The sequence below is a fragment of the Melospiza georgiana genome, chromosome 3, assembly GCF_028018845.1.
Source record: "Melospiza georgiana isolate bMelGeo1 chromosome 3, bMelGeo1.pri, whole genome shotgun sequence".
NCBI lineage: Eukaryota > Metazoa > Chordata > Aves > Passeriformes > Passerellidae > Melospiza > Melospiza georgiana.
Window position 1 is genome coordinate 109,318,598 of NC_080432.1, and position 20,148 is coordinate 109,338,745.

General features: G+C 37.3%; 1 protein-coding gene across 5 annotated transcripts in view; it reads right to left on the reverse strand.

Moving 5' to 3' along the window:
• COL19A1 (collagen type XIX alpha 1 chain) overlaps positions 1 to 20,148 on the reverse strand; it is a 178,865-nt gene that overhangs the window by 103,649 nt on the left and 55,068 nt on the right. For all 5 annotated transcript variants that reach the window (XR_009114228.1, XM_058019508.1, XM_058019510.1 and 2 more), the window contains one exon: positions 7,733 to 7,777. Coding sequence is in view for 4 of the 5 variants with exons in the window: in XM_058019508.1 (XP_057875491.1) it covers positions 7,733 to 7,777 (45 nt within the window). In the remaining variant the exon portion in view is untranslated. The remainder of the gene's footprint in view (positions 1 to 7,732; positions 7,778 to 20,148) is intronic.

Genomic DNA, 20,148 nt, shown 5'->3' on the forward strand with positions numbered 1-20,148 from the left:
ACCAAAGTAAAGTACAGAACCACAGAATATGCTGAGTTGGAATGGACCCACAGGGATTCTGTCAGGCTCAAGTCGCTTTTGAAAAACTGTACTCAATATGTGCAAATCACCATTTTCAGAGCTCAAGATAAAGATACCTTTCTAATGCCAAAAGCCCTCCATACCTGTCAAATTTGGATGTTTCTAGTCAAAGGCAGAAAGAGGGTGAGAGTCCACACACACATTTATGTATTATAAAAATCAATATTCCGCTAATCTTGTTCTCAGCAAGACTTGGAGTGTTTACACTCAAAACTGTTGCAGACATCTTTTATGAAAAATCCTTTCCTTAGGATTTTTTTCCTCCTGAGAAGCTGAGAGGCCTCAGGAACAAAATGTAAACATTGATTATCTGCTGCTGTGGAATGCAACAGGTGCATCTGTGATTGGCCCATATTGGTTGTTTCTAATTAATGCCCAATCACAGCCCAGCTGGCTCGGACAGAGAGTCCAAAAAACAAGCTTTTGTTATCATTCTTTCTTATTCTATTCTTAGCTAGCCTTCTGATGAAATCTTTTCTTCTATTCTTTTAGTATAGTTTTAATGTAATATACATCGTAAAATAATAAATCAAGCCTTCTGAAACATGGAGTCAAATTCTCGTCTCTTCCCTCAACCTGAGACCCCTGTGAACACCGTCACACAAAACAATTTTGAAGTACACAATAATCTAGTCAAAACACCTAATTATAAAGGATAAAACAGATGAGGATGAACTATGACAAACTCAATACAGTCATTATAAAATGAAATGACATGGCAAAAGGACATATGAAGTTCAGTGTAGATAAACATCAAATGATGAAGATTGTAAAATCCTTATATCCTCTATGTAGCTGTAACACCTGTGAATGCAAACACAACTTACTAAATGGAGTGACTGTTATTGACCATTTCAAAAGGATCAAGAATGAGATCTTGAGACCCCACTCAAAGCTAAAGAGAGCATAGAAAAGTCCCTGTGAGGAGACAAGAAGGCACAGAGGATAAACCAAAGAATTTCACTGTGATATTACGTAGACTGAAGTTCTTGTCCTTTCCACCTTTACACACTGGAGCAGAACTCAGTAATATCCAGAAGCAAGAATATATGGTAAGGATGATCCAACAGAGAACATATTTCATAGTGGGAGACACTAATTGCTATTCTTCAATTTGAAAGAGACAGCTCAGGAATGTGTAACAGAAGCTTATTGATTCTCAATTGATACTGAAAAGGAGAACAGGAACCTTCTGAAAGAAGTAGGGGACACCAAATCAAATTAAGAGGAAGCCGGTTTCAAATAAACAAAAGGAAGTGTTTCTTCAAACACAAAGATAAACAGTGTAATTCCTCACCACAGGACATTGCAGATGTTTAAAGTTTACATGAATCCAGGAGAAAATTGTTCTTTCTAGTGGGAGAAAAGTCCATTGAAAACTACTAAATTCACTGAAAATACATCTGCTGAGATGCAGTCTCAAATAATTGAAGGTTGGAAGAGTACTGTACTTGCTTACTTGGTCCTTACTCTTGTCCCCAGGGCACCACTTCAGGTTATCATTAGAACAGGATGCTGAGCCTGATGAACCTTTAATCTGACTAAATGGGCATGTGTAAGTAAATTAAACAGTGATAGATCTTGGAACCTGGAACTTGGTCATCTATATCATTTAATTGATAGACCCCAGCTGTGAAGGTTTTTTGCAGACATTTCAATGAGTCCAATTAGCATTTCCTGATATAATTCCCAGGCAGAGTTCAAAAGCTAGGGACAATTTCCAGCAGACACTTTTGATTAAGCCCGTTTCAAAGGGCAAGAGCATTAAACAACAGGAAGATGGCCATATCATGCTGAATACCACAGAGCTACTTGATAAGCCCTGGCGATGTTTAGCTTACTAGGATGCCAATGAGCCTGCATTTATTTCAGGGAGAGAAATAAAAGAAACTGCAAAGAGGTAACTAAATTGTTACAAGATGAGAAAATCTTGTATACTTCTCTTTACAGCATTAGGATACAAGTATGAAGAGTCTTTTTTCACATTTATATTCAGCTGGTGTAGCACTCAGTCTTACCTGCATGAAACAGGATTTCAAGGATTTCAAATATTCTTCTCCCTGCCCCAATAAAGCATCTGCACTGATGGTTAGCACAGGTAAGAGACAAATTTTAAGCACAATGGCACAAACACCACTCACCTCCAAACAAACCAGGGAACAGGACCCTAAGTCTATAATGTAAATTGCACATTCTTCCATTACTCCAAGGACATTAAGACCGGGTAGTCCATGGTTACACCAAGATTTGCAGTTTATGGAATTTACTCTTCTAACCTTTTGCTCAGACTGAAGCATTTCTAGCAGAAACTACAGCTCATAAATAGAAGCGCTCTACAAATACACAGTGTTACTAACTGCTTAATTGTATTTTTTAGCATTTTTAATCATAGACCTTTGTCTTCCATCTATGCAAAATAGCTTCTATTTTTCAAGTAAATTGGAAGTTCCCCAGTACTTGAGCCGTCTGGTTTTATCACTGATATTTATGTTACAGACATTAGAATACTAGAAAAATAATGGCTACCTTCAAACCAGCATGCTAGACCTAGGAAAGGTGACTCTTTCTTCATTTCCTTATGCTTATTTAAGAAAAGCATATTGAAGACTGAAACAAAAGACTACACCTGGGGACACCCTGGAAGTTTATAGCCCTCTATGTTCTGGAGGGATCAAAGGTAGACAGAGGAGTATTTTATTAGGTGTGACAGAATGAAGTAGAAAATGTTGAACCTGCGGGAAATCTTCTTGACACTAAGATCTATTAGGAATTGTCTTCTAAAGGAAATAGATGAAGCCCTATTTCCTGGGATAATTCAAATTGTACTTCGGAAAATAGTAAATATATACAAAGAACATCCTGCGTTTAGAAGAAAATTGGGCAGATGAAATTTTTTTCGACATTTAGGCTGGACAAGCCCCAGACTCCTCCTCTCTTCTCATATGTATACACAGGCTAAAGCACAATTAAGACATGCAATATGTAATATAAAAAGGATGGAACTCTGGAAATAATAAACAATTATATTTATAGTTTCATTCTCAAAGTTTCCCTTATTCAAATACATATAACTCTTTAATTAATATCACTTTACTGAGAAATATTAAACACAGAATTATAGTAAAATAATAACTTTACCAGAGATCAAGTGCTTACAAGCGCACATCACAGCACACAAACTGCAACATAGCTCATGTCCAATGACATTCAGTTTCAAAATCCTCAAGTGTGAGAAAAAAGGGAATATGTTTAATGAAGGAAAAAATCTTCCAAGTCTTCTGAGATATAAGTGAATCCTGTGATTTCATTATATAACAGCACACCTTGCCTCTCCGACTTAAAACACAAAGAGGGATTTTATACTAGCATTTTGAAATAGTTAAACAAGGCAAAGAATTTAGCCTTGCTCTCTGAAATGACTCCCAGCTCTGTGAAATGACCAGTATCTATTAGTGACACACAAGTCATGTTTGCTCAGCTTAATCAACATGTAAATGTTTTGGCTTTTCTATCACCACTTTTTCAAATAAAATTCAGATTTGTTCCACATATACTGAATGCTAAGTGCTATTGAAATCTATATGGAGTTCACGTTACATGTGTCCCAGAAAATTGAACTCTCAGGGTTCTAGCTCATTTACAGAAATAATCATATCTGTGAAGCGTACTAATGAAAATACATATTCTAACCAAAAATGTACACAAGACGACAGAAAAAGTGGGGGACCTGGTTAAAGAGTACTAACTGGAATGACCAAAGGAAGCAATAACCAGGAGGAAAGAGAATTAATTACAGATTTAAAAATAGGAAAAAGGTATCTTAGAGGTTATTTGTCTAATTTGGGTATTTAGAGTGGACATTAGACAAGTTCTTCACAGAAGGAGTGATTGGATATTGGAATGGGCTCTCTAGAAAGGTGGTGGAGTCACTGTCCTGGAAATGTTTAAAAAAGGACTGGATGTGGTACTTACTGCCATGGTCCAGTTAATAAGGTAGCACTAGGACATAGGTTGGACTCGATGGCCTCAAAGGACTTTTCCCATCTAGCTAACAGGCACTGGGCCTGTTCCAACCCCCAAGTGATGCACATATTTCTAATATCAAAATAAGTTATAATAAATAAGATTGCATCCTGTGCAATTTCAAGATAGGTCTGAGATCCTGAAACCTGCAGAGGTTGAAATCCAGACCCAAACCTATTTATCAGGCCAGATTGCTCAGGGCTTGCCTTGAAAGCCTCAAGGAAAAGTTGCTGCTGGAAAACCACCTTGGGCAACTTGTTCCAGAGCTTTACAGTCCTATCACAGAAAACTATTAACTGGACATTAAAACCAAACAAGTATGTATGTTCAAAAAGAAATGGTCTTGCTATTCTCTATGCTTATTGAATTAGAAATAAATGTAAGGGATACCTTGCATAATTTTGATGCTAATAACAGAAAATGACAAAGTCACTTCAGATAATCTCATCTCGTGTGTTTTCATGAAGCAAGTCTTTAATTTATTCCCTTTTGTGTTACCAGGATAAAAAGTGCATACCACTGGAAGAGGAAATTACTTCTGTAATAAACAACAGTGTTAAAATTGAAAACCCTTTCCTAATGGCTACACAGCATCTTCCTTGCTGCATTTCCAGCCCACTGCCCTGCATGCACTACAGACACACAAACAGACCATTTTCTTCCTCCTTTGCAGCAATGTCATGTATTTGAAGGCTGTTCACATATTTTCAGCTGACTCTACACTAAGAGTAAATCATGCAGTCCTTCCTCAAAGGTTCTGTATTCCTGAACACCAGTCATTCCCAGTGCTTGCCTTCCAACTGATGCCATATCAACACCAAATAGCAGTTTTTAATAGGACTTTTTAATTAGCGTTGTGGACAATACTTCACTTTAGAACATCTTAGTCTTTCAGTTGCAATTTCATTTTTATTTTCAGGCTACATCTCTGATTTACCAAGAACATTCTGTATTTTAAAACTTTGTTCTAGTTAACATCAGTACCTTCTGATTCCTATCATCATGAAATGTAATAGTCATATTTTCTATCCCATACTGTAAAATTAAAATTCTAAGCAGTATTAGAAGGAGAACAGATCCCCATGATAGAGTTTGCCTACTTGGCAGCAAACCAATTAAAACTGCTCTCAGCATATAGGTTTTCAGTCATGCTATAAAAGGGTAAACCAATGTTTTTGTTGCAGTTATAAGACTATCACATAAGAGTGTCATTATCTATGTAACACAAAGAAAACAGAATACAAAGGAGAACTAAAATAAATTCATAGCGAGAGCATATTTCCCTTGGAGGGAAAACTTGCAACATAACACCTGCACTTCTTGAACCACTATTGGCTTTTGTAAGAGAGAACCAAGTTCAGCCATGACCAAAAGCAGAACAAGACTTTTGGATACCTCAAGAAGAACCAAGTGTGGCAGAGAAACCCTTAAACAGCATAAAGAAATCTCCCTCAATAATTTACATTATGGATGCTTCCCATAACTGTAATGTACAAAGGATCATGCACTGTCACCTCAGCTGTCTCTGTCTCTCTGGGGTCCCCAAGGCTTGCTCTGCCAAAGCAGAACCTAATACAAAAACCCAACTATTTCCATTTGATAAAACAAGGTATAAGGCTGGGTTGGTTTCAAGTATTCAATCCTAAGAAATTACGGGGTCACTGAACCAAAAGTAGAGAGAGGATGGTTCATTTCCATGTACCTCTGCAGGGAGTCTGGAATGGCAAATACCCCAGGCTGAGGTAGCTGTGCCCCACCCTCGGTGATATACAAAATAGTGTGCGCAAAAATTTTGCTCCTTAATACGCAATACTAGGTAAAATTTTGGGTAATAGGAAAATTTTCCATTTCAGGCTTTGTAATCATGTTTGTTACACACAAAGTAATATAGCTATTTCATTTTGTGCTGCTATGTAAAAATGCAAACGTGTTGAAAATTTTTTTTATACTGGAGTTTAGTAGCTGAAACTCTACATTGTTATTCTTAAAAAATTATTTGAATTAAAGCTGAACTGAATAACTGCTGAAGACCTACTTCCCATAGCCTTAAAACACATGCTTCCCACACAAATATCATGTGTACCTTCTGATGAGATAGCCCAAATTAATTTTGAGTGATGACTGGTAAACAAAGAACCTTCCACTCTTATATTTCCTTTAATTTGAAGGGCAGTTGAATGCAGCATTAATAAGAAATAACAGTAAACATAATAATAAACACTGGGAGTATTTTTAAATGGGACCTTTTAATTATCATCTGAGTTTATGAGACAGAAAGAAACAAAATGGTCTAAGCATACTGGTTTAGTTTCCACATAAGAAAAATGTAACTACCAGTGGTTGGGTCATTTTATCTCTCCTTTAAAATAAGGGAAATCAAGCAAAGAGAGTGGCAGCAACAGCTGGAACCATGTGCCTGTGCTCAAAAACAATTTATTCATAAAACTCAAGGAGAGTACAGCACAGCTGCAGAGCAATTATGGGGAGGGGAAAAAAAATTTAAAAAAAATCCACAAACCCTTCAGAACTGATGAATGATGATACTACCAAGGAAATAAGATCTGTCATTGGAGTCAGAAACACTCAAGCTTAACAAGTGGGTTTTTTCAGAGGCTGAATCCCCACATTATAAATGTTAGTTGCTATGGATGCTGGTTTTTACTTCTGATACTTCTTCCTTCTTGGCTACTGGGATACTACCTCTTAAAAAAATCCACATTTTAAATCTGCTTCAATTCTGTTAATCCATAGAATGCTTTCTTTAAAATATGAACACTGGAAAGCTGTCTGACACTTCTGAAGAGGTATGGTGGGTGAGTGAATATATCCATGTCCAAAGCAGCCTAACTCACAAATATATTACACTTTTTTAAATTCAGAAGCTGCCACCTACTCTCTGTTTTCATCAGTCTGAATATTGCCAGAATAGCAGCTTCTGTCATTCTTCATCTTTATAATATATAAATTCAGCAGAAATGCTTTTCTGCACCCTTTTTAGACAGTGGGCTGAAGCACAGAGAAACTGCTTGTTTCAAGAAAAGATTCTTATTTCAGGTTGCCTAATCCAGACCAGACAAAACTAGTGAGAAACCAGTAACTAGGCATGAACATGGTTAAGAACTGAAGTTACAACCACAAAGTATCACCACTGTTACTTTAATTCCTATTAGACAAGCTGGCGTCTGGCTCTTCCTTCCATTTGTACCTAACACACTTTTTTGCCTTTGACTGATGACCTAGGAAGACTTACCTGTCAGAGATAACATGAGAAGATTGGGTTGCATCATCTGACACCAAACCCAACGCTGGCATTCTATCAGCCAAGACAGCCTTCCACAAGGCCAGTTTAGCTCCCATTTTAGTACAGGCTATTGAACTATTTCCTGCCACTGCAGAAGTTCTGTTTGTTCCTCCAAAAACTTTTTCTTAGAGAAAAAAAAATATCTAAATGAAGCCCTGATGACACTCAGCAAATACATAAAGAACTTCTTTCTTCAGCATTTACATGTCAAAAATGTAAGAATTTTATGAATTAAAGGGTTAAGGTAGACAGTCAGAACAAAGCTCTACTTGGTTGGCCATATATCATATTGTTAAACCAATAAATTACACGGACAGAATAATTTACCTTTTCACCTTCTTCACCTTTACTACCTGGAAAGCCACGTTCACCCTGGAACACAAAAGGATAAAATACAAATCTCAAACAAATATTGTTCAAGTAATTGTATTCTTTAAAATAATTTTACTGCAGTGAAGTTTTATGAGACAAAAATTAAGTAATTTGGATCCTGATTGTCTCTCATTCAAAAAGGTGTGAAATGTCTACAAAAAAAATGATATGGCTTTCCATAGTTTTGTCAGTTAATAGGAGTCATTTATTTTTCCATTAATCCGAAGGGATTTACTCAGATTTAAAAATTCTCAACTATTTATTAACTCTAGACCTGCTTATTAAAGTACTTCTATTCGTCTGCAGAACCAATTTTAATACCTTTATTCCTATTAATACCTTCATTTTAATTTTTAAATATAACTAGTCGACTGTGAAGGTCTCCTACCCAGATAAACTGAAAAAATATACAGATATTATTTATGAAAAGAAAACTAATTTCTTTCACTTTGAAAAGCGTATGAAATTACCCAAGTATTAAAAACAAACCAAAACAAAGAAAGAGAAAACACAGAAGGGGTGAGTTTTAAACTATTAACTCAACCTCAGGTTATTTTAGCAGATTGAATTCTTTGTTTGATGGTATTTCAATAAAAAGGCCTATTATAATGGTCTTTCCAGCTCTAATTTCCTAACTTTAAGATCACAAAAGGATCACAGTGCACAATGTTACTATGTTAACATCTTCATCAAATGCAATCTGCAGTCTGTCTGTATTATACAAAAATAACACCGGCTCTAGGTTTTTATTAATGTATACTTGCATGTTTTGTGAGACATACAGAAGACAGATGGGCAAAATCATACACAGACAGCACAAAAACGACCTAATTAAGAAAATGAAAACTTTTTCTTTCTCCCTCAAATCATCTAGCAGGAGATAGTTTGCATGTCATTTCCAGCCTCTAGAATTCAGTCTCATGGCCTCAGTGCAACACACGTTATTTATACATCTGCAGACGAAAAGAGTGGAAAATATCCAAAGGAAAGCTTATGGTGTTTTTAAAATTCCTTTAAAAAAATTAGAGCAATGTCTAAACATCTTTCACCCTTCAGAGAGTGTAATTTCCTTAAATAGAAGTTTAAGGTTTAAGTGAGGTTAACTAGAACAGCTGGCTATAACTTGCAAAATTTGTAGCAGCATTTTGTCAAATCTTTCAAGTAACATATCATGTACTGATCATATACTAAACATCTGGGAATTGAATTCAAAGCTTTGGAGGTGTAAAGACATATAAATTATCAAATAGTTCTGGAGTTTTCATCACTTCCTACAGTGGCTGCCTTTTACTTTTTTCTTTTGGAGGGGGTGGCTTATACAATCAACAGCTCAATTTTAGAAGCGAGCCCATGGACAAGCATACAAAATGGTATCTAGTGAAATAAACTTCTGCATGTCCTCACCTAAAAATGAGAAGCTAATTCCTGAAATAATTTACAAATGTATATGACTTCTGTTCAGTTCATCTAGTTTCCTTTTTTTTTGTGAAAAGTCATGTCAGATATTCTTCTGAAGCCCCTTCCAACCTGCGTTGTTCTATGATTCCCATTCCTCCCCAAATGCTGGACACACAACACAAACACTCTAAAAAATTTGTGGAAGTGTTTTCTTCATTTAGCTTTCCCATTTGTGTTTTTACTCAATCCCAAATTCATTATATGAGATCAAGTCAAAATTTCTCTAATTTTAGCTTGTATTCATTGCCTCTCATCCATTCATTGCTCACCTCTGATAGGAGTCGACTCTTGCTTTTCCACACCCACCCAGAATTTACAGACAGCCATGAGTCTGCACACCACCCACCACCCCTCACTTTCCAAATCATCTCACCTTAAGGCTGAACAAGCCCGGCTCCCTCAGCCTCCCCCCTTACATCACGGGCTTCAAGCCCTGGTGATCTCAGTGGGCCTCTGTGGGCTCATCCCAAGGAGCTGCTCTTTACCCTCTCCAGGGAGCTCCAGAGTGGATGCAGAGCTCCAGATGTGGCAGCACAAGCACTCACCAATCACTCTCCCTGGTCTGCTGGACGTGCCCCTGCTAAGGCAGCCCAAGATGCCTCTGGCCTTGTGCAAACAAAGGGTGTCCAGCAGAACTCCCAACTCCCTTTCTGTGGAGCTGCTTTCTAGAAATTTGGCACCTGGCCTCTACTGTGGCATAAGGGTATTCCTTCTCAGAGGCAGGCCCACATGTTTTTCTATGCTTAACTTTAAGAGTTCTGTGATAGCTCATTTCTCAATATTGTTCCTTCCCTACCTTCCAGCACACAGAGACTACTTCCCTGCATTTGATAACATCCATAAACTTTTGGAGAACCCTATCATGCATGTTATTAATAAGGACATTAAATAACATCCAGTATTGCCTCATGAGTATGACACTTGTTATTAGGAAGCAGTCAGACTGCATAGCATCATTCCACCTTTGACCCCAATCTTCCACCCACTCTGTTGTTCATTTATCCAGTCAGAACCCCAGAGATTCTAGTGTAATTATGTGTCTGAAGACTAGGCCAAAAGCCTGGCTGGAATCAAGGGATACAACACCCACTGCTCTCCCCTAATCCACACTGACAGCCATTTTATCAGAGTAGGCAATCAGGTTGGTCAGTGTGATTTATCCTTGGTAAATCCATGCTGGCTGTTCACACTGACCTTCTAGTCCTTCCTCTGTTCAGACATGCTTTCCAGGATTTGCTACATCATTTTTCCAGGGACAGAAATGGGGGTGACTTGCCTGCAGTTCAATGGATCCTTGAAGATGGGCATGATATTTGCTTGTTTCCAGTCATCAATGACCTTCACGAGTAATTATAAGTTTTTGATAATGACAGAGGGCAACCCTGCGGTCACATCAGGCAGCTGCCCCAGCACGTCTGGATGCATAACGTTTGGCATTGTGTAAGCATCCCAGTGGCTTAAGTGCTCCTTAACACTTCTTCTGTGGCCAGAGGTTCATCATCACATTCTCTCCTAACATGCATAAATAAACTGGGAGGCCTGAGGGCAAAACTTATTAGGGAAAAAACCAAGGTGAAGAATAATTGGGTAGTCTCAGCCTTTTCCACATCCCCCACTGACTAAGCAGCAGGTCAACCTTTTCTTCAGCTTTGTTTTTGCTGTGGATGCAGTTAACAGAAGCTCTTAAAACTCTCTTACTAGTTTCAATTCCAGAGGAGTTTCTGGTTTCCTAACTCCATCACCACATGCTCTGGCAGTGTCTCTATGTTCCTACTGGGTAGCTCACCCGTGCTGCCACTGCTTACTTTCTTTTCTGTCTGAGGTCAGCCAGAAGCATCTTGTTCAGCCATGCTGGCCTTCTGCCATACTCACTCAACTCCCTGCATAACAACAGGGAGTGCTCTTGGGGTTTTAGGAAGCTGTCCTTGAAGATTAACCAGCTGGACTCTGCAGATTTGCAGGACAGTTTCTACCATTCCTTGGCTTCCTCTTTGCCAGACTCAGAAAATTTTTCTCCTTGATACTTTCCTCAGATGCCTTGTTTTCTAGGCCCCTGAACATAAACTAATTCCCTGCTGGACCCTCTCTGGTTTCTCCACATCTCTTATGGAAGTGAGGGTGGGGGACTCCCCCAAACATTACACAGCATACCAGGTGCAGCACCACCAAGCAAAGAAGTGAAAATATCTCCCCCTGATCTGCTAGGTGCAATTTCAATTATATAATCCAATATAGGGACTATATAAGTAGGGGAACACTGTAAGCTCATAATTCAGTCTCACGTCTACATCCCCATAATTTTCAGCAATGTTGCTGTTCAACAAGTCAGTTCTTGCCTATAGCAATATTAGTGATCAACAATGCCTTATGTTTCATAAATAGCCCAGATTTTTCTGCATGTACGTGAATTTAAAAAAAAAATCCTAATCAGAGAAAATAAGAAATACAGACAGCAAAATGTAGGTAAAGAAGTTTAGGAAATTTCCACTTGACAGTATAAAAAATATAACAGTATTAGCCACTAGTAACTTGATTCAAAGAATACAAATAAAAAAGTGAAATTTAAGAAGTAGCACATATATGGCTGACTTAAATTCTCCTTTGTGTGGCCAGATTCTCATATTAAGTTAAGCAAAACATTTTACACAGATCTTTCATGGACAATAATTGATTGCTTATCCTGATATCACTGAAGGATTGGTGATCTCATTTTCAGTGTTTTAAATATGCCTGCAGTATAAGCCAGTGGGATCCTGGCTTTGAGTGTAGAAATGGATAGACTGTGGTAATCTTGTTGCTGAACAAAATGCTGGCTACCTCATCTGCAGAAAATAAGTTCCTTCCTTCCTTCCTTCCCCTTGTGCTATATTACAGGAAGTGTCTGCCCTAAAGATACACAAATTGCATCAAGATCATGTTGCAGAACATTTTCTCAAAATTTGAATAACAACAAAATAATGGGGTTTTTTTTTGTGTGGTCTCTTAACTTGTTGAAGCAACAGAACTATTTACCTTACAATTTTCTAACAGGAATTAGCTGGATAGCCATTAAGATTTAATTCCAAATATTTGCAATTAAAAGCACCTGCAACCAACAAAAAATCCGACCGTGAAAAGAGGCAATTTTAACAAGTATTACTGCAAGGTCTATAATAAACATGTCTCTTTTTGCAGGTTCTAGCCTTCCTACAATATTCCACTTCTGGAAAGGAGCAAAATGGAAGAGTGGAAGAAAAGCCCTGTACAGTTTGAAGAATTGAGCAACTGGTATTAATGCAAAATAATACTGCTGGGCAGGTTTGTACCACAGCACCACATGTCCTTTCGCTTTTGAAAGAGAAGTAAATAGTAAAGTTCCTCTGTCCCATTATATAACTGAGAAACTGGATATGTAATTCAAGTACCATTTATGTAGATACTGGACAGCTGGCAAAAAGGATGTTGAGACTGCAAATGGTTAGAAGGAAACTTTTTTTATTTGTTTGGGTATTTGTTTGGTTTCTCTTCTACCTTGGAGCCAGTAATACTGGGTTTGCCAGGAGCACATACTAAGGCAGTTTCCCCCTGAAACAAACTGTACACAGACATCATTTTACAGACCTGTCTCATGACTGAGCTAAATTAAGAGAAAAGGGCATCTGGACATGTATTGCCTCTCATTCCTTTTCTATGGAATAGCTGAATTAATTTCAAGAGTTATATTTTTCTCCTATCTTGTATTTGGTTAATATGTTTTTCACTTTTAAAATAATAGGCCATTAAAAATTGCAGGTTATCTAATTCTGTAGCAGATACAGCTGTAGGTTGCTTCAGACAACTAGACAACAGAATTTAGAGAATTTTGATCACATGAAAAGCTTTCTCAAGCTTCATTTCAGGCCCTGTTCTGAAGAACACAGTCCAAAAGGCAATTGCATGCTACCAAGTATTTAAAACCCCAACAAGCGTGCAAAGGCTTCCTCTGTCTCCCCAGTACCTATTAGGCACTGGAGCACACAGGGATCTACCCTTAGACCATTAGGTCCAACAAGGAGCTGCATGCACAAGGCAGGCTGCTGGTGTCCAGGCTCTGCTCAAAGGGCCATTCCAGAGCTATCCTTCATCTCCAAGTGCCCAACTTACACAGCAGGGAGAAAGGCAAATCTTGATCCTCTGCAACCAGGCAGGCTTGCCCTACTTCCCAAGTGAATGTTCTATACAGGCTGTTAATTTACTGTGTCCTCTAACCCATGTTTTAAAAAAAGAGTAAAGTAAGTCATCTGTACAGTTGACTGTGACCCCTGGCTCCCAAATTACTTTCTCCTTACACTGCCCATGAAAATGAAGGATCTGACTTGAACTTGCAAATTCCATTCAGGGAAACAAGATGCTTAAAAGTTACATACAGAAACTGAGCATAAGTAAAATCATACATCTAGTTAACCAAAAATATTTTTAAAAGGTTACTGTTCAAACTGAGCAACACAGTAAACTTCCTCCTCAATATTTGAATAAGGAGTATTTGAAGAAAAGCAAACCTTAAATCACAAACTTTGAGTTGAGAGCTAGACAATTCAATTCTGCATTTAATATATAGCTTTACAAGGAAAAGCTATATTTAAAAGCCTAGTGATATCTCATTTCAAATTAAAACATAAAAAATTGCAGTAATTTCCTTTTCCATTCCTTCTTAGCAAAGTGTATTAAATAATTACAGACTTAGTGAGAACCTGGCTCTGCCACTCAAAGCAAAGAATCACCCTCCATTTACAGATTCATGAAATACACCACCATGAATACATTAAATTTTTTGTCATAATTAAACTATAGTTACTGAACTGAATTCTGGTAGAATTCATTTCTGCTCATATGGCTTCTAATAGGAACGTAGAAGTCTTTTGTACACCACCCAGTTGAGTTTTCTGTTCACGCCAAAATTCACCAACAAAAGAAAGTTTTGAAAGTTCACTTGCTTGATTCCAAGCCAAGCAGGAGACAAATGACTCAGAGACACAAAAAGAACAAAGACAAAGGAAAAACTCCAAGTTCTCTTAAAAACAGAAAGAGCCAATAAAAGAACGAGCATTCATCAGAATGATGCAAATAATTAAGCAAATAAATACAAAGCCCTCATGACATACAACAATTAAAATAAATCTTAAAATAGCTTGCTAAAATGGCATTTTTGTAACTCCACTTATGGCACAATTTCCAACTTTTTCTTTCCAGCTCCTGTCTATAACAATACATGGGAAAAAGTAGAGGGGAAAAATCTAATTAATCATTACAAGTAATCGTTAGCACTTCATTTTCTCTAGATTTACAAAATGGATTGTGAAAAATTCTTCATAGACTGCTACCAGATAATAAAATTTCACCTTCCCTGCTATACTAGATCACTGTAAACTAGAAGAACACCCCCAAAACACAATCACAGATTTTTTAATGAAAAGAAGCCATAGATCTTTTGTCTTGCATTGTTTAATCAGTGCTCTACAGATTATTTCTTCATGCAAAAATCACTTTTACATCAATACCATCAGTATTGGTTCTTATTAAATCTAAAATGATTGATGTTGTAATTGCTTTAACTGTTTTGGAAATGTGTAATGTATTTATATACATAGTCCTTAATATACTTATAATTTATTGAGTTTTTCAGTTTATAATTGCACTGCAACAACTTATAAAATTAGAGAAGAATTCTGAAGGCAGAGTAAAATGCTTTGTTACTTTGTATGTGTGTACATAACATTCTTAGAATAGATTTACATCAGTTTTTATACCTTGATTTCCACATTTAGCTATTTCTCCCTCCCAAATAAAGAATTTCCACACTAAAACATTGAAAACAATAAAAGCAGAGGCTATCTTAACATACAGGTATATGAACTTTATCAGGAGTGTTATCTGCACTGTGAAATAATATTGGAGAAAAAAATTAATTAGGAATCACATTACCTAAACACACACACAAAAAAAAAAAAAAAAAAGAAACCATAAAAAGAAAAAGTGTTGAAAGAAACTTTTATCAATCACTTGGAATGCGTTTTGCTATTTGGACTATTTTAGGCACTAACAAGATTTATAATGGCAAACATACTGGAACTTCATGAGATTCTTTTCAAGGCTGGGAAAGAGAAACAATTACTGTAAAATACTTTAAGTATTTTTCAGACATGGTTCTATGAAATTAAAAACAAACAAAAAAGAAACCCAGAAAAAAAAAAGCCACCAAGAAGCAGTCAGATGTTTCTCCATTCTCAATATGAAAACCACACATTTTTATTTTTAAATTTACTGGGGCACTGCCAGTAGCTTGATTTACTAAATAGCCTTGACACTCCAGGGTTACTAGCAAGGAAACTCATCTTAATAGAAGCAAAATCAGCACAGTCAAACACTAAGTAGTGTTTTGATAATTTATGGATATGTGCCTTCCATTAGTCTAAGTATGCCAGACCCTTGGAATAATCTAATAGCCTGGTGTTTTAAAATGAGGACAACTATTTTTAGCATTGCAGAAATGGAGCGGAATGTTCAACAATTTACTGTCAGTGGGCTTGAGCAGCATCCTCCCCTGTGGAGCACGTACCCAGCCAGTGCAGAGCCACCAGCAGGGGCAGAGCTTTGCCTTGAACCAATTACAGTCCATTATGTGACACCTTTCTTAGCCTACTGGAATATTTCCTTGTTTATTTAAACAGGCTCTTGTTAATGGTCTGGATCACCTGGTAGAATATTAGCTATGTAAAAATGTATTCAAAATATATTTATTTAAACTTGCTCCATGAATTTCCTGGATTACTCATGTCAAAAAGTTTCTGCTGAACATTATGACATTTTGGTTTCACTGCATCTACCAAGCCTTTCATTCCCTCTTGGCTACTGCTGAGCTACCAGCACTTCCTGAGTTCTTGCTCACTGCTATCCTTGTTGCAAACTTGATCCGTGTGAGCAAGAATAAGATCCTTCCTTAAAATAACCTGATGAAGAAGGGCTTGTGACAGGTAAATAGTTCATTTCCTTTGCTCTGTCCTGCTTCCACAGTGGAGCACATACACCGTGGTTGGGCCACGGGGGTCAGGGCAGGTCAGAGGGCTCATGTTAAGTAATTGCCCAAGAGAAAGGCAAATGGCAATAACACTACTGTCTTATTTGCATATTATAACACAGACTGAGTTCAGAAGGCACCAATTCCTCATTCACATCACTCACAAAGATGTTACCCATCTTTCAGACAAGACTGACTTGCCTGTTCATTCAGGCAATTGGATGTTAATGTACTCCAAATTAAATGACACTTGAAAATCTAGATTTGGATGCTTTATATTCAGACTAAAGAATCAGCCGTTGTAGGCAGCTCAGAGCATCAGAGAACATTGCCACAGGGCTTCTTACTCCAGACTGCACTCTCCTTAGTTGGCATTGTTTCCCTTTTTTGCTATGAGCATGTCTCAAAAACCATGCAAATCACGCAATATCTATATTCAAATACATAAAGCATATCTATATTCAAATACATAAAACATATTTTCATACATAAAGTACATAAGTCAAAAGTTTGTTCCTATATTTTTCCTCAAAAACTATTTCCACCCAAAAGAAGAAGTCAGAGAAATTGCTCTGAAAAACCAAAGATGAAAGGATCACACCATTAATTGACATGCACAACTACAGTCAGGTATACTGCCTTTTTCCTTTTTTATTTTTTTTCCTTTTTTCTTTGGTAATTAACAGACTGAAGTCTTTGGGACATATGTCAAGAAGTGGTTTCTGTGCCATCAAAAAAGCATCAGCAGAAGCAGAGCCTCTGCTATCAGTAGGTCTTCTTTCTGCCTTTGCCAATTACAAGTGGTATTCACTGCTACTGCATGTCCTTGAAGAGGGGACAACTTAAAAATACAGTGCAGACACAAATTAAACATGGGCTGGATAACAATCCAGTTAATTTGATCTACAACATCATACACAGAACATTAAAAAAATGCAAATAAATTTCACAAGAACATTTCCTGTAGAGTAGTGAGAATATGCAAATAGGATTCTGGCTGAAAAAAATTCTCAAAGACTTAGAAGTTCCTATAGATGAACAGTTTAAAAATTGAGTCTAGCCAGTTGAATATTTCCATTATGTGAAGTAATACCATTGAAAAAAGTTTGAAGCTATCCTTTAGTCAAGGGCAACTGATAGTTTATTGCAACTATGTTTTTTCCCCTTATAGCAGCTCTGTCAAAAGGAAAATTGCCTGACCTACACACCATCTATTAATTTACTGCTAATCCAACCATAACATAACATTAAAGCAATCCAAATCCTATTAAAGTTTCAACAGAGCTGGAAAGTATTCTAATTGGTCTTGCTCAAATAATATTTGAAATGTAATAATACTAAATGTATGTTAAAAAGCATTATTCAATATGATGCTTTTTAAAACATAATGCTGAGGACTTTCAAAAATAATGTAATATGAATATTATTCTGAACATAATAGTTGGACCCTCAGGTTTATAGGAATGTAAACAGCATTGGTCAATCTCTTTCATCTCAGAAGCTATTCTTTATAAGAGAACTATCATCAACATCATCTTCATCAGTATCCAGTTCCATAATCTGAAGGAGGCAGGAGGCAGATTGTCAGCTGGTACAAATGCAAGTTTAACTAAAAAAATTCAGACCCACAGACCATTAAATATTAACTTCAATGTTTAACCACACAGATATGAAATGCAAAAAAAAAAAAAAACAGTAGAAAAAGCAATTATTTAGGCCGAACCAGAGACAAATAGAACTGCAGACAGACTGAAATTTCTAGTCTAAGAACTAATTCCTATCATTATTTTTCCTGAAATGCCATATTGTCAGTGTGTTTGTAGCAGCAAACCTCTTTTGAACCACTGATAAATAAAACAAGGTACAGTTTTCATGTCTCCACTTCCACATACATTTTTAAGGCTTTTCCAAGAAATGTCTCTCCTCACTTCCAAAACAGTGATTTTGACATTTACTGTCAAAAGACAGACTTTTGGAGACAGATTAAGAGGATATACCAACCTATATAATAATAGGCAATTGCTATATTATTAAGACTAACCGGATATATTAAGACTAACCCCGGAATCAGCAGATCTACTGTCAGCACAGGAGCCCTGGAGCTGCTCCCTAAAGGTAAGTCTCCATTTCCATAAATTCTGAGCACTTCTGTGGGTAATGATGACATCTCAGCCTAGTAGGGTTGTAATTTTCCCTTTCAGGCCTTTTCTTAACCTCTTTGAGGCTTATTTCCCTACTCTGCATACCACATCTGGGATGCCGGACTGAAAGCAACTTGTCCGCTATCTGAGGGACACAAATTTTTGCGTGAGTTTTTAACCATTCTCCATTAAAGCCTAATGTTTACTTAGAGAATCAACACTACTCTGACACCCATTTCTGCAGCTGCATTCCTTTCTCATTCTGTGGTTCAGCAGAAGTTCTGCCAGTACAGTGTATTCTAGAGGGTGGTATTTCTCCTGGCCATCTGACAACACTGGCAGTATAACCCTGTCACCACAGAGAGTCATGCATTTTTCTTAATAGATCCTGAAATCTTACCTCTTTCCAACTCATGGATTTGATACCAGAAGACAAAAATGTTCAGACCAAAGTATGGAGAAATGGGGTGGGGAAGACAAACTGGCCACAGCTGCTCTTACATTACGTATCCTACCTGCTTAGGTTCCCATTAATCAAAGGTGATTGACAAAATCATCCTGCTACTCTTCTGTTTTAATTGCTGCCTTGGCTAGCAGAGCTGCTATCATGGCACTGACTAACAAATGCCTTCTTCTCATTAAAACAAAACCAATCCCTTCCCACCCTGAGACAATCTCTCTCCATTTATGCCATGTGCTGTAATGCAGCTTACAGCAAAGCTTCAAAAATTCATTAAGGAATAGCACTGTCCACATTGTACACAATTCCCACCTGTTAAATAGTTTCCTACCTTTGCTCTTCTATTGTGGCCTTGGGTGCACCTCTATCAATACTGTATGCTCCCCTGGACAGGGAATTTATTTTACCCCAGGTTTGTGCTACTCTGTCTGAGAAAGTCCCAAAACCTTGTCATGTTACAGGAATACACACTAACACAGAGTATACGGCCACAGCCAAGAAGCCTGGCACTCTCCTTCCATTCATACTTTTAAAGTGACTTTTCATTCTGTGAGGTGGACAGCTAAATAATTATTTTTTGAGATACCATTGTCAATAGCCACAAATAATTGCTGTGCATCTTCCTTGTGTAAACCTAACAGGTTACAAGTATAAAACAAAGTTAATTATGAATAATTTTTCCTGTTTAGAGTCTTATTTCAAAGTAACGTGATGTTATTTTCATGTATGTGGGACAATCAGAAGAACTGTCATTCACAAAAGAACGGGAGCATAGTGAAAGGGGTGGTGATTCTGAAGAAAAAGCATTAGTTGACTAGCTTCTCAGTCTCTGTAAAAAAAAAATCTGTCTTGTGTGAGGTACTTGTTAAACACAAATCAAACACCTGTCACCCAGCTGGGCCACGTGTGTCACTGCTGAGACATCTGCAGGAACACACTCCGTGCCAGTTGCTTTACTTAGTGTGGCCTGGGAACAAGAATCCATTAGACAAAAAGTCAACAGTGGAATTAGCAGCACTTTTTCTTTTAGTCCCCTTCCACTTACTTGTTTGACTTCTTGTGTTACTATTTTTGGGAGCCTCATGCCAGAGAAACAGTGCTGACTGCTGATTAGACAAGACTTGGCCCAGCCTCAGCGTGTCACATTAATTTAATCGGTTCAGGCTTGAAACATGCAGTATGGATCTTAGGTGTTTATAAATATGGGCTAGCAGTGAGAACTAAAAAAATAAAAATACATTCTGGTTTGCAATACCTGGGAATGATTTTACTATACTAT